Source organism: Tupaia chinensis, unplaced genomic scaffold (assembly GCF_000334495.1).
Source record: "Tupaia chinensis unplaced genomic scaffold, TupChi_1.0 Scaffold148470_1, whole genome shotgun sequence".
NCBI lineage: Eukaryota > Metazoa > Chordata > Mammalia > Scandentia > Tupaiidae > Tupaia > Tupaia belangeri.
In genome coordinates, this window is record NW_006208319.1 from 738,372 (window position 1) to 754,020 (window position 15,649).

The window sequence follows — 15,649 nt, forward strand, 5'->3', positions numbered from 1 at the left end:
TTGGGCCAGTTGGTGGTGTGGTGGTTAAAGAGGCTGGAGCCCACTTGACCAACCACATGGTTCAAGTCCTAGACACAGTGGCTTGAAAAGCATTCCAGGCATATGTGCATGACTGCCCAAGAGGAGAATGGAGAAGAAGGGACTGTGGCATGACCATCCCCCCATTCGGGTGACTTCTCACTTTCTGTCTCTCTCTTTCTGTCTTTCTCCATTGAGTGCACATGCTCTATTGCAAAAAAACAAAAAAAGAAAAACAAACAAACAAACAAATAATAAAACTCTTCTTCTTGGGCCAGCCCTCTGGCCTAATGGTTAAAGGAACCAGAGCCCACTTGGCCTACAGCACAGTTCAAATCCTGACCCCAGTGGCTTGAAAAACATACTTTCTCTGTGTGTATATATGTCTAAAATCTTGACAAGATGGAGAAATGGAGGAGAAATTGCAACGTGACCACACCCCACCTGGGAGATGCTTTTTCTCTCACCCTCTTTCTCTCTTTCTCTGATGAAACATGTGTCCTCTGGTAAATAATAAAACAACAAAACCTCTGATTCCTCCATTAGTCATCTCTATATACACAAACAGAAGTGGGTGGGTGTTTGCTATGCAGATTCTTCTAGAATGCCCCCTTGGCAATCCTTTTTGTGGTACTTGTCGAGGACCTTTTATTCTGCCGATTGGACATACATTTAGTTGGGGACATCAAGGATACAGAAGTCTCCACACTCTGATGTTACTATTACCACCACTTCACCAAGCTCAGCCAGGTGGTTCAGTCTATCCCTAATGGACGGCACTGGATTGCACAGCTTCCTTGCCGGTTACTACAAGCTGCCCTATGCGCTACTATTCTGTACTTCTCTTTTCCTGGCCTCCTTCAACTGAGGAGACAAATTTGCTATTTTGTTTGCATCTATCTCTTTGTTTCAGAATAGGAACTTGTCTATCCCAGCCTGATCTTGCCATCACATCCATCTATCTGACTTCCTGTCTATCTATCTGTCTAGCTGCCTGTCTTTGTAATTTTTAAAATTCTCCTAGGTATTCCATGTGATATTAGACACGTGTCTCCAAGGAAGATTGAATGCACTACTAGGGCTCCAGGAAAAGGTACAAGGCTCTCTGCTCCTCAAGCAGGTAAGGAAGTGAGCAGGGCTGTTCAATTAACTCTCCAGTTGCATTCAATCATGGGCGGGGGGGGGCTGGGGAGTAAAAATAAAAGTGTTGGAAATCTGTCCAGCTATTTGTTCTATTAGTTAAGTGAACCCTGGATCCACAATTTAGTTGTCAGGGGACCAGCAGTTAGTGTAATGGCTATGTCGCTGGACTCCATGTAGTCGACCGTGGCTTAAACTCACACCGGGTGCGTGTGTGTGCGTGCCCAAGATCCTGAGAAGCGATTGCGGTGTGACCATCTCCCCTGGGGAGTAATTTCTCGCTTTCTCTCTCTCTCTCTCTGTCTTTCTGGCGAGTGCACACACCCTATAGCAAAAACCTCTCCAAAAGAAAAGAAAAAAAAAAGACTTTCATATCAGAGAGGCTCTTAGCTTTATTCAGCTGCTTAGCACACTGCACTCTAACCCAGCCAGATGGATAGCCAGCATGGCTCATTGGAGATCATGATCCAGAAAGCATCACTGCCATCTAGACACTGTTGTAGCTACGGGAGGAAACTCTCAAACTGCCTCCTTCTACATAATGGGCCAGCTGCATTCCTGATGTCTAAGAAGACAAGAGTATCAGGATGAGCTTGTCTATGCTTAGCACAACAGCATTAGACAAGACCAGAGAGTAAGGCATTATGCTTCACATTTAAATGTTGCTTTTTCTCCCTGTGGACAACTGTCTGCTGCTTTGAAAAGTAGGGATGTATTGAGATGCTGTATTGTGATGATGTATTATGACATTCCTACCTACCAGCTTATGCCTGCAATGGGCAGAAACAGGTTCCGCATTCTGCCTTCTCTGTTTAAAACTTGCACCATACAGCTGAAAATTAAAAGCACAACACTGTAGCACTGTTCTGCCAAGCATCAAAACTGAAGATTCGAATAGTTAGGGATTAAGGGCAAGTGGCAAGTTCCATGACCCAAAACCCCAGGCTGCACATCTGTGCACAGGGGCTGACTTACAGTTAAACTGCGGGCAGTGAGAGGCAACTCCAGAGTCTCAGCTCCTATAAGGAAAATTGCCCAGCAGGGGAAGAAAGCTTTCTAAAGAAAGACCATTGAGGTGTGAACATGTGTGTAAAGCTGTCACTTGAGAATTCCCCAGCTCCCAGATCTGCAGTTTTTACTCAGGGAGAGCTCTAATCCACCGTAACAAAACTATTGAAACAAGTACTTGAGAGAGTGCTGTTTCCTGTGTCAGGAAATAGAGAACCTGCTCCCACTCGAGTGTTTCTGGCTTTAGCTACTTGAGTAACATTAGGGTAATTTCTCGAATGGAGCTGTGCTTGACAGTTAGTTAGTCATGTCCTTTATGAAGAGCTTTAAACGTTTCTTTCATGGAAGTAGGACATCGGTTCTCAACTTGGAGTGTGGGGAGGAGGACGTGTGACTTTGACCTCCCGCCCCTCCAGGGAGCATTTGGCAATGTCTGGAAATGTTTTGGGCTGTTACACCTGGAGTGGTGGTGATGCTAATGTCATCTAGAGAGCAGAGGTCAGGGATGCTGCCAAACATCTTGCAATGCACAGACAGTCCCTTGCGACAGCTATCTCACCAAAAAATGTCACTGGTGCTGAGGTGGAGAAACCCTAGTTGAAAGTAATATTAATATTAAAATATGCTCTCACTTTTTATGCTTATTCCTTATCTATTTTTCCCTTTTAGGAGTTAGTGAGGAATAACAGTAGCAGTTTAAAATAATAATTGTGTATTGAGTTGTCATATACTGAGTTGTCACTATAGCAATCATTTATAGAGTTGTCACTATAACATATATATATATATATATATGTATGTAATTTCTGTATTCCTTAGTCTTGATGTATTATCTTTGTTTGGTATTGCCCCATTTTGATACATGAGAAAACGAAGACATAGAGACAATAAGCAATTTGCTCAAAGCTACATCTAATAAATGGCAGAGCTGAATTCTGAACTCAAAACTATATGATTCCAGAGCTTTTGCCCTCAACCCAAGTTAGTGTCCGACATGTACCATATCTGTGCCTTTGACCTCAGGGTTTGATTAGTATAAAACACAAATTAATAACTACAACATAATTTAAAATGTCACATAATAGGCTCTGTGTGCAAGTCCACAAATTGAGACCATGGCACTTGATCCATTTAAGAATCACCAATTTTCTGGGAAAAGAGAGTTTTAGGGGAATAGAATTCCTAGGATGAACTGGAACTTAAATGTACTGAGGTTCACTTTGGGAAGCACAAAGACAAGTCAAATCACAACCATCGTGATCATATTGTTCTCCTTTTACTCAACCACAGTATGTGTTTACTCTTTCACAATTTCTCTAGGCCTTGATTCTCTTCTCTAGGCACTATTAAATGTTATCCTCTGAAAACATCTCCCCTTACTGTTTCTTAGTACGTTTCTCTTTCCAAGAGGCTAAATCCTACCCTGAGGAATAGTTTCTGCTTTCTAGAACATCTATGTTATCTTTAGAACTTCTTACATGACTACTCCATGTGGGTCTCAGTTGACTAACCCTTACAGATTATACGTGGATCATCTTTCACTGTGGAGAGAAATGTCCTTTCATGGTCATGATATATCCATATCTTACAGGCAATCGAGGGCTTCTTTTTGAAGTTGGAGAAGCTTCTGAGGGCTTGGAACTGAATGGAACAATCTCTGGGTACAGGTGGCAGGTTGTTCCTAATGCCAGTTCTCCATTTGGATTTTGGTCAAAGGAAGGGCAACCTTTCAGGTATGTTGTAGAAAAAGTGGGAGTCTCTATTAAAAGCATATTAATGGGGCTGGCAGGTGGTGAGGTAGTTAAATATGCTTTATTCCTATATGGCTGACTTCGGTTCAATTCCTGGACCTTGTGACTTGCTTTCTCATTTTCCTTCTCTCTCTCTCACACACACACTCTCTCTCCCTGATCAAACTGGAAAATAGTAATAATAATAAATAAAATTAAATGAAAATAGTTCTTAATAAAAGCATCTTTACTAGCCTAGGTGAGAAATCAGAACAAGACAAACTTGCCCACTTTCTCTTTTTTCTTTTCAGCATAGTGCTGGGAGTCTCAGCCAATGCTGTCAAGAGAGCAAAATAAAAAGCATTTAGATAGGAAAAGAAGAAGCTAAACTGTCCCTATTCACAAGTAACATGATTACATACATAGAAAAGATGAAAGAATCCATAAAAAAAAAAAAAACCTTGTAGAAATGGTAAAAGAATGGAAGATCTTTTGCTGAGTGAAGCAAGTCAGGCTATGAAATAGAGATATTGTATGTCTCCACTTAACATATACAGACTGTCTACACTCTACGGCAGAGACCGAAAGACTGGAGGACATAAAAGCATTGAAAATTATTATGGACACTGGGGACAAAGTGGAAGGAGAGTGGGAGAGGGGAAGAAAGCAGGAAGGGAAATTGGAGAAAATATGGAGAAGACATTTGCATTACACAGATATGTTTTCTTGTCTATTGGTGATGACACGTATAGTATCAACTCATCTCCTGTGTGGCATATATCATTTTGGGTAAAATCTCTTTACAAACTAAATGATGTATAATGACTGAAAGTATAAAAATAATAAATAATACTAAAAAATATCCATCAGGAAGGGAAATTGGAGAAAATATGGAGAAGACATTTGCATTACACAGATATGTTTTCTTGTCTATTGGTGATGACACGTATAGTATCAACTCATCTCCTGTGTGGCATATATCATTTTGGGTAAAATCTCTTTACAAACTAAATGATGTATAATGACTGAAAGTATAAAAATAATAAATAATACTAAAAAATATCCCCCTGGCGTGTAAGACTGTGGTGTATATTATTCTGGATAACTGAAGTTTCGTGGTGCTTGGGGTTGTCATCCTGACTGACCCAAATAAACACTTTTGCTTTACTTAAAAAAAATAATAAGAAGTGATAAATGAATTTGGTAAAGTAGCAGGATACAAAATAAATATTAAAAAGAAAACTATAGCATGTTTATACACCAATAATGAACAGATGAGACAGAACTGAAGAAAACAATCCCTTTTACAATAAACACACACAAACACACACACGATACCTAGGAATAAATCTAACCAAAGAAGTGAACTACCTCTTCAAGGAAAACTATAAAAAACTGAGAAAAATAAATTGAAATGATTCAAAGAAATGGAAAGACACCCTATGTTCTTGGGTTGGAAGAATAAATATAATAAAAATGTCAGTTCTACCCAAATTAACTTAAAAATTTAATGCAATTCTGATTTAATTACCAGTGGTAGTCTCACAGAAATAGAAAAAAAATCACAAAATTTGTCTGGAATCAAGAAAGGCCTTGTATTGCCAAGGCAATGCTGAGAAAAAAGAATAAAGTGGGAGGATCTCACTACCCAGCTTCAAAGTATATTACAAAGTGGTAATAATCTAAAAGCATGGTACTGGCACAAAAATAGACACATAAACCAATGGAACAGGATAGAGAATCCAAAAATAAACCAAGTCTTATAGCCAACTGATTTTTGACAAAGAGTACAAGACAATACAATGGGGAAAAGAAAGTTTCTTCAGCAAATGGTGCCAGAAGAACTGGATAACAACTTGTGGAAAAATAAAACTGGATCCCTATTTCTCACCGTTAACAAAGATCAAATGAAAATGGATCAAAGATTTAAATATAAAGCCGCAAACTATGAAACTACTGGTATAAAACTTAGGAGAAATACCTGAAGGTATTGGAATCAGTTCAGTAAAGTTTTCTTAAATAAGGCATAGGCAATAATCCCAAAAATAGACAAGTGGGATTACATCAAGCTTAAAAGCTTCTGCACAGCAAGGAAACAACAATTAGAGAAAAGAGACAATCCTCACAATGGGAGAAAATATTTTCAAATTATTCCTTAGACTAGGATTTGATAATATTTAGGAATATGTAGGAACTCAAACAGCTCATCCACAAAAAACAAATAATCCAATTAAAAAATGGGCTAATGAGCTGAACAGACAACTTTCTAAGGCAGACACATAAATAGCCAAAAATATATGAAAAATGATCAACATAAGGGAAATGTAAATCACAACTACAATGAAATATTATTTAATCCTTGTTAGAATGGCTATGATAACAAAAAAAGAAATTACATGTCCAAGAATTGATTACTGAACTGAAAAAAAAAATGTGGCACATATACACTATGGAATAGTCCTGAGCCATAAGGAACAATGAGACCCTGTCATTTGATTCAAAATGGATGAATATAGATTTAATTCTAAGTGAAGTATGAAGTAAGCCAGACTCTGAAAGACACACATTGTATATCCCTACTCAATATATACCGAATGTCTGCACTCTATGGCAGAAATGGAAAGATCTGAAGATATGATGCTAGGGGTGATATATATAGAAAGAGACTGTAAGGGAGAGGAATGGATGGTAGAGGGTGAGTGGGAGGGGCAAAGTGAAGAAACACTTAACAACCAAAAAATGTAAAGTTCCCTGTTGAAAATGATGTATATGGTAATATCCTTGATTTGATTGTCATGTACTACATGTATACATATTGTTACTGTAGAGATATACAATGATGAAATGTAAATTAAAAATTGGTAAAATTTAAAAAATACAGAAAGTTTGAAAATTGCTTTACCACCTGTTTCCTAAGTGTGCTCTCAGTGCACATGTGGAGGAATGTGCCCATTACTGTGATGGATCTTTTCTCCCTTTAAAACTCTTAGAGAAGTTGGTCATGACTCCTGGGTGTGAATTTCAGCCAGTCTGCTTCCTACAAGGATTTTGACATTTAAGATCCCACTCAATTGTGGAATCAAAGGCTTTATTCTCTGTTTACGAAATTTCTAGCATCAAAGGAGCCAACGAGGAGAGGTAGTCTGTAGACAGAAGAGATTCTCCATTGTCCCCAAAGCCTTACTACCTATGTTCTAACCATCAATTTAGGATTTTAATATGGCAGATAGTTGTGGTCCATTGTAGCAGTAAATAATCCATCTTTACGATAGTTATTGCAGATCATTAATAATGTTCAAAGGAAACCAATCAGCTATATTCAGTGTGTTTGGGAGTGTTAAGGAATGAGTCAGAACTCCTCAAAAATCATAAGAACATGGCAGGGCCTTTTTAACTGCCACTTTGAGGGGCCATACACCATTCATTTTATATGACCTTTTTCATTAATTTCTTTGACATCTGAAAATGTTAAATTCATGTTAACAGAATCATTTATTTCTTGTTAAATTTATGTTATTATATTGATGGACACTTGAAAACAGTATCTTTGAAACGCTTTTCAAATACAAAATTTCCCCAAAGATAAAAATAACATATATACATTAAAGCAAAACTTAAAAATCTTTTATATTGATGATCTGATCATTAAAAAAAAACATAAATAGAAATATTCTAGATATTTATTTAGGTTAAGTAGCTTCTTAACTATATCTCTATCTCTAGTGTTAGCTCAGTAGATTTATCTTAAACATTTAAAAAAGTGGACTTATTTTTAAAATGTTTCATAAAACTGTCTGTAGTCTTCTTCAAAGTTACATTTTGCGATTTAAAATGTAAAAAAAATAAAAAATTGTTGACACCTTCAAGTGGCTACTCTCTGTGGACTGTAATATTTTTAAATGGAAAAATACTTCCTTCAAATGTTGAAGTATCTAGGTTAAGAGCAAAATATGATCAGTGATCTCTCATTATTTTAAACAATAAATATAATATTTACTCCTGATTGAAATCCTACCGTCGTCTACGGCATATACTGGCTGAACATGGGGATTTTTTCATGTAGGCTTCCACCACATAATCCTATGCTGTGGCTATAGCATTCCCAAAGATGACTTAACTCCAAGGGGATTTGTGGCCAGTGTAAAAAGATGGATTAGGCTATTGAGAATAAGGAGGTATTACAACTTTTTCTAGAATGGTCTAGACTATCACATGGCATTAAAATCTTCCTCGTTCCTCTACAGAAAAACAAAGTTCAAGGGAACCACTTGTTGGTTCCATGATTCTGGCCTTGGTTACTCTTGCTTGACTGTGTTCTTCCTCTTTACAGAGCACAGCTCAGTGGATTCTTTGTGGCCCCAGAGACAAATAATTACACTTTCTGGATCCAGGCTGACAGCCAAGCTACCTTGCATTTCAGTTTGTCAGAGGAACCAAGGGCTAAGGTATCCAACTTTTACATTTATTTGTCCCTAGTCCTGTAGCCCTGGGGAGAAAATCATAGCTAAAGTGTTAATATTCTACAGATAGTTGTAATATGCTATAACCAGGTTGTGATGGTACCTACCATTTATATAGCATTTATTGTAAGCTAGTAAAAATAAGTTACATATTTTTAAAACACTTACAATTTTTATTATTTAATTTGATCGAAGGCATTTGCACTCACCAGCCAGAGATAGATAGATAGATGATAGACAGATAGATATAGAGAGAAAGTGAGCAAGCATCCCTTATGCTATACTCTCTTCTCTATTTCTCCCTCCTTTCAGGATTTTGGGCACACATGTAATATGCCCAGCATGTTTTTCATATAACTTACTCTAATCTTCACCACATCTCTGTGAGATGTATGTATGTATATGTGTATATAATGTGTATGTGTGTGTGTGTGTGTGTGTGTGTGTGTGTGTGTGTGTGTGTGTATTTATTTTCATTCTCCAGATGAGGAAATTGAGGCTTAAAAGCATTATCTGACAAATCCAGGACCACCTAGACAATAAGGGGCATCCTCAGGATTCAAAACCAGATTTGTTTGTCTTAAAACTTGTCTTTTCCACTAATTTTGGGCAGAGATGCAGGCAGTCTTATGTAGGAATCTCCACATCAATGCAAGAAAAGATGCCCCTAACTAACTGACAAAAAGCATTTGTATCCTTGACAAAGAATTGTATTTTTTTTTCCCACAATTAGTATACCTCTTTGAAGTTGGTTTACTACTTGGTTAGAGAAAAATCATGTATTTCGACATATTGTTATAGATCTCTCCAGGGCTTAAACCAATTTTCTCCACAGTGTTGTGTGGCTTTAGGTTGTTGCTTATAAACATGACCTATCTAGCCTCATTTGAATACTGTTCAACTGAGAGAGCATGCGAGCACATGCACGCACGTGTGTGTGTGTGTGTGTGTGTGTGTGTGAGAGAGAGAGAGAGAGAGAGAGAGGTATGGAGGACTGTGAAGAACCAGGACTGAGATGACAGGGCTAACTTTTTGGAGAAGACAGACCAGTTACAAAATCCCTTGTCAGTAGCAGTTCAGACTTTGAGAAAAAGACGGTTGGAAATCTCATAGTGTTGACTCTGGATATGCTTCTCTGGGCATAGGTGAAAGTAGCCTCCATCGAGGTTGGCATTACTGACTGGTTTGACTCCTGGGAGCAAAATGGGAATGAAAAGACCTGGCAACAGAAGACCCCCAAGTTGGAGTTGCTGGGTGGAGCCAAGTATTATCTGGAAGCAGAGCATCATGGGATTGCCCCCAGTAGGGGAATGAGAATTGGTGTCCAGATCCACAACACCTGGCTGAATCCTGATGTAGTCTCCACTTACTTGCGAGAGAAGCACCAGATCCAAGCCCGAGCCCAGAGACGTCCAGAAATACAGGTCTGTATGTCCTCTTAGTCCTGTGCGGCTTACTTCTGGAAGGAGTATATTTGCTTTGCAGAAGAATCATTGGCTGAGATGCAGGAGACCTGAGTTTAATTATAACTCTGTTACCAAAGAAATAGGATATCTAGCAAGAGGATTGTGAAAATTTTAAGAGATGCAATTTTATTATTGAGATTATTATACTCACTGAAGAAGTTTTAGGAATTTAAGTTCTAAGTACATCTTCTTCTGTAAACTTACTCTCTGATTAGAGATAAGGCCCACCGGACCCCCCTCCCCCCACATATACACATATGCATTCTTGCATGCACATAAGCACATACATACATAAACCTTCATTTTTTTTTTTTTTGACCAATTCAGGTCCTATCTCCCCATCTGTTATGCTTTCTAAATCTACTTTGTAAAGGTTATAGCCTTTGGGCATTTCAGTCAGTTGTGCCTTCAATTTCTTTTCTTTTATTTCTTTTTTTAAAAAATGATATACAGTGCACATGTGTGAAGCAAGAAAGAGAGAGAACTTTCAGCAGAATCTCATTAGGCTATTATCCTATTTTCCTAGGTCTCTAGCTTTTCAGAATCTTAGGTGCCCACACATATGTATCCAGCATGTTTTCAGGTCAATCCTGGGGATCCAATTCAGTAACCAGCCATATGGCTTCCAGCAGTGCAGTTCAGTATGCTAGGGCCTGCATCACCCAGGTGGAGCTGTACCCCATGTTTTTAATAAATGATTTGGGTATATATATATATATATACTCTCACTTTTAAAATCTTATCTATTTATTTTTTTCCATGAGTAATAGAGATAGGGAGGAGAGAGAAAGGGAAAAAGAGAGAATCCATAACATGGAACTGACACCAAGGTTCACTCCCAGGCCCAGCCAGCCCCGGATCATGGGCACATGCATGCCTGGTGTACTCAAGGAGGTCTGAACCCAGATCCACCTCATGTAGGTTAGCCCTGCAGAATATCGCACTTTATTGCTGTGCGACTGTCTGGCCCCTGTTGTTCACTTTTTGATATACAAAGATGAATCAATATGGACTCTGCACTCTATATCTTACACTTTAATAGTAAATAAGTAGAAAATAATAAATGACTTGAGATTAAAAACTATATAGATCTTACTCCATAGCAAAAGTGTGAAGTGCCCAAATGTGAATGTGCTAGAAGCAAAGCAGAGGCAGTAAAAACCTCCATGAGCATGTGACAAGCCTTGTGCTGCTTTGCCTATTAGGCTCCCCGGGAGAAAGTGTTTGATGAGACTATGCTTTAGTCAATGGCAACCTGTGTATTTCAACCTGTTCTAAAACAAGGGGCTAATACATAGACATGTATGTATATTATTCCAAGAAAGGTTTTCACTGGGTGATGACACTGTTCCTCAGAGCTTTCTAGATCGGCATGTATTTAAAGCATTGAAATTATTGACCCTGTTGCTTAGCGGTGAAGAGAGTCAGATCCCATATGGCTGATCATGGTTTGAATCTGGGACCTGGTGACTTGAAAAACACTCCAGGCCCATGCATGTGCATTCCTCAAATCCCAACAAAATGGAGAAATACAAGAAAAGGAATTGTGGCATGATCACACCCCACTGGGGTGTGTGTGTGCTTTTCCCTTCTTCCTTTGTCTCTCTGGCAATCAAAAAAATAAAAACTTAAAAAACCCTGAAATAATAAAAAAAAAGTGGGTTATAGTAAATGGGTGATATGCCTTGTGTTCCTACATTGACTCTGGCTTACAAACTGTCTCTCAACTTTTCAGATGCTGACCGTGTCAGGCAGAGGAAACTTTTTCCTTACTTGGGACAATGTCTCAAGTCAGCCAGTCCCTGCAAATGCCACAGCCCATCAGGTAGCTAGATATACTCTTCAAATAATATGGGGTGGGAGAGAGAGCTAGGGATGGTTTTTCTTGCCTATGATATCAACTAGTATTTTTTTTTTCATTTTAATAGATTCAGACAGCCATTGAGGACTTACTTGCAGTAAAATGTAAACTGGAACCCCTTTCAGCTAACATCCTACTCCAGCTTGGATTTGAACATGGTATTGTTTCTGGTTTGATAAGTTCAGATCTTCTTTCCCATCATTGCCTTCTTTCTCCCTTTGCTCCCTTTTCTATTAATTGGAGCAATTTTCATTTTCTTCCCAAATTGCTAACAGTCAAAACCAACTGGAAACTGGGTTTAGATACAGAGTGCCAAAGAGTGGTTATATGCTTTGGAGGGAGATGCCTAATGGATGTTGATAGAAAGAAAGGCACTCTTCCCAAGCTGTCAGATAGAGTGAATCACTACTTAAATATTTCCATGTTACACAGTGGAAAAGGACAAAAATTGAAAAATCAACAACTGTACAAATCTTGTTTAATTCAGTTTGCATCTAAAGGAATTATTACATAAGAAAGTAGTCCTAAAAAATTCTTAAAATTGTGAAGGCATTTTAAAAATATATTACAATTAATCACATATATATTTAAAGTGTATTACATTTCTTTTCCCAGCATGATTATCATGCATATCAGTCAAGACAAATATTCATATCATCATGCTCAAATAGTTTTTCATCATTTTTTCCGATTATTATTATTTATTCTCATTATTTTTTAAACACTCAATCACTATATATCATTTGGTTTGTAAAGAGAATTTACCCAACATGAAATACTTCTCAGACCAGTCCAGTAGAGAATACTATACATGTTTTCATCAACAGGTAATAAGCCATTTCTGTGTCTTACTAATGGCAGAGGGCATGTTTTTAGAACTATACTACTAGGCTCCATGGCCTGGTGATTGGGACAGCTAGATCCCACATGGCTTACTGTGCACTTCATGTCCTGGTCTCTGTGGCTTTAGAAACACCCTGGGTGCATGTGTATGCATAACTCAAATCTTGAAAGGAGGGAGATGGATGAGAAAAGATTATGGTGTGGCTGTACCCCATGGGGGGTGCTTTCTTCTTCTCTTTCTCTCAGTCTCTCTTACTCTGGTGAGCACATTCATCTTCTAGAAAACAGCAGCAACAACAACAAAAAATAACTACTGAAGTAAATTAAATTTCTGTTGGTATTCCTTGTCTTTTGCTTCTCAATAGTTTTTCATGTCCTGGTACACAGAGGGAGTGACAATGGCTTTTTAATGCTCAAGGGCAGACAAAAAGCATTTCTCATAGCGAAGTCTTCAAGTTGGGGGTTGCTGGATACCCAAGCCCTTGATTGGCTCTCATAAGGGCTGAGGAGCCAATATCATGGAGAACCCATAACCCATTTCCTGCAAGCATGGGAGAAACTATATTTTGCTCAACATTGAAACCTATCTTCTTATTTTTTTCTGAATTGCAAACAGGCCTTGAAAGTTCCAGCTCTGATGGGGATCTCACCAGTGGCACTGAGCCCTTCTGTGGCAGATTCAGCCTTCGTCAGCCTCGACACCTTGTCCTAATCCCACCAGCTACCCAGAAGGGCTATCAGCTAGATCAGTTCACGCATGTGAGTAGCACCCTTGTGCTTCCAGGCCAATTGCACAGGAAGGGTTGGTGTTATTTTCTGGGTTTCAGACTGAAAAACAGAATCAAAAAGAGTAATTGCTGTGATTTGGCCAAGGCAATTTGGGTTGAGATTCTAGGCTTCTTAACTGTTGCTTTAGGAGTGAACAGACACTTCTGGCCCCTACTTATGCACTGCTACCTGGAAATGCCTTTATGTTAACTGTAGGACCTATGGAAATTCATTTGCTCCAGTGTTTTCTTTGATCACTAAGTATAAGAGTGCAGACTCTATAAGCAGACTATCTGATTTTGAATTCTGATTCTACACTTTATGTGCCCTCAACGCCTTACTTAAGTAAACTGTGCCTTAGTTCACTCATCTGTAAAATGGTTTATCTCTCAGGACTATAGTGAAGATTAAAGGAGATAATCCAATAAAGTTCTTGCACATTGGTAAGGCCTTAGTGAAGGCTAGTTATTGTTAGAGTTATGGTTATCGTCGATAGAGTGGCATTCCTTGTCTTTTTGCTTGTCCATGGTTTCTTGAACACTTCTTACATGTTTTCCTTCAGTAACTCTGCCATCCTTCTTAAAAAAGGTGCATGCCTAAAGTCAGACATGTATTCATATATATACATATATATAAATCAGAAGAGCTTGCTATTGAAAGTAGTTAGATTATTTAAGAAGTTTTGTGAATCAATAAAATGTGGGGAAAAAAAGGAATGGAAAACAACTGTGGACACCTGAGATAGTGTGGGAGGAGTGTGGGAAATGGCAGAGGATGAGAAATAGGGGGAAAAATACACACACACACACACACACACACACACACACACATATATAAATATAAAAAACAAAAAAAATAAAATATGATTGATGATAACATGTATGAACACACACACACATATATATATATATGAAACTAGAAATAAAATATGATTGATGATAACATGTATGATTAAGCCACTATGCAGCATATTCTGGATGGGAAATCACATTTTGTAGGCTGTGACAATGCTCAGTGAATGAATGTAAATTAATTAAAAACAAAAAAGTTAAAAAATAAAAAGGTGCAGCTCATTTGCCTTTTGGGAACCAGAGTGAGTTTTGCTAGGGTGAGAAAGCTCAGGGCAGTAGTTTTAAGTCTTTTCCTAGTTGGGCTTCAGTGAGGGCCAGTGCTGGCTGGTTCAAGTTGGGGGACACACTCGTCCTTCACCCTCTTCTCTACTGAGGATTCCCAACAGGGATGATGTGTCTACGCAAGAAGTGGCAATGCATGGAGACATTTTTAGTTGTTACTACTAGGGAAGTGCTGTTGGCATCTAGTAGCTAGAGGCCAGGATGCTGGTAAACAGCCTATCATGCATAGGACAGCCCCCACAACGAAGGATTAATCAGCCCTCCAGATGTCAATAGTGCTGAGGTTGAAAACTCCTACTGTAAACTTATGCCAAACAACTTTGCACTTAACTGAGTGAGACACCAAGGATGCTGGGTATTACAGCTGCAGAATTGAGGTTCAAAAAGGTTAAGTGACTTGCTCAAGGTTGCTTGGATAACTGGGCTGTAAAAGGGGTTTTCTGATGGATGTTCTCTAACATCCTCACTTCCAAGCATGGCACTAGGCATTTAAAAACTCTCTGCTGAGTAACAATTATTTTGGCCTCAGAAAAAGCATTTGTGCTTGCTTCTTCAGCTTTATCGAGAACTCTCTCACGAGACTGAATAGTTTCAGGAGGGGAGGAAATGGGCAAATTATCTCTCATAGGGTGTGGCTGGGTTCTAGGGAAGTGGTGTTTGCACTACACATTGGTTGAGTGGCTGATTCTTGCACCAGTAGAACTGAAGGTTTCCTTTGGTGTCCATAGCTGTGTATTGCATACAAAGGCCACATGAATAAGATCCTGCAGGTGACTGTGTCCTTCACAGTCAGCTTTCAAAACATCATAAAGAAGAACATCACCTGTGACTGGGATCTCCTGAGGACCAACCCTGAGAGGTAGCTGATGGATGGGGAGGTGTGCCGGGAATTTATTCTGCCAGCTGGGAGAATTAGTTCTCTTGGGGACAGTGACCCACCTGAGCTACTAATGGTCTTATATTTAGGCCTTAGAAACTAACTTGGGGATTTCAACATGTTTAATTTAACAAAGACTGCTGGCCAGTTTGTTGTTTAGAACATAATACTTCCCAAAGGAGTCTGACATTTCACAGAGGGATAAAATCATATAATATGTTTGGGAAAGACCTTAGAAAACATCCTTTGATAAAACACATGAGGAAAATTGGCACCCCCAAAATTTGTGATTCATCAACTTTCAACCAGATATCCAGATAGCCCCATTCTTGATTCAATGATGCT

The 15,649-nt window shown here is 38.7% G+C and overlaps 1 protein-coding gene across 1 annotated transcript in view; it reads left to right on the top strand.

Moving 5' to 3' along the window:
• Positions 1 to 15,649, top strand: part of PKHD1 (PKHD1 ciliary IPT domain containing fibrocystin/polyductin) — a 578,800-nt gene that overhangs the window by 25,457 nt on the left and 537,694 nt on the right. Inside the window, exons 13-20 of the mRNA XM_006170441.3 lie at positions 1,043 to 1,138; positions 3,758 to 3,899; positions 8,227 to 8,341; positions 9,502 to 9,780; positions 11,558 to 11,647; positions 11,751 to 11,841; positions 13,143 to 13,285; positions 15,156 to 15,286. Of these exons, the coding sequence (XP_006170503.1) occupies positions 1,043 to 1,138; positions 3,758 to 3,899; positions 8,227 to 8,341; positions 9,502 to 9,780; positions 11,558 to 11,647; positions 11,751 to 11,841; positions 13,143 to 13,285; positions 15,156 to 15,286 (1,087 nt within the window). The remainder of the gene's footprint in view (positions 1 to 1,042; positions 1,139 to 3,757; positions 3,900 to 8,226; positions 8,342 to 9,501; positions 9,781 to 11,557; positions 11,648 to 11,750; positions 11,842 to 13,142; positions 13,286 to 15,155; positions 15,287 to 15,649) is intronic.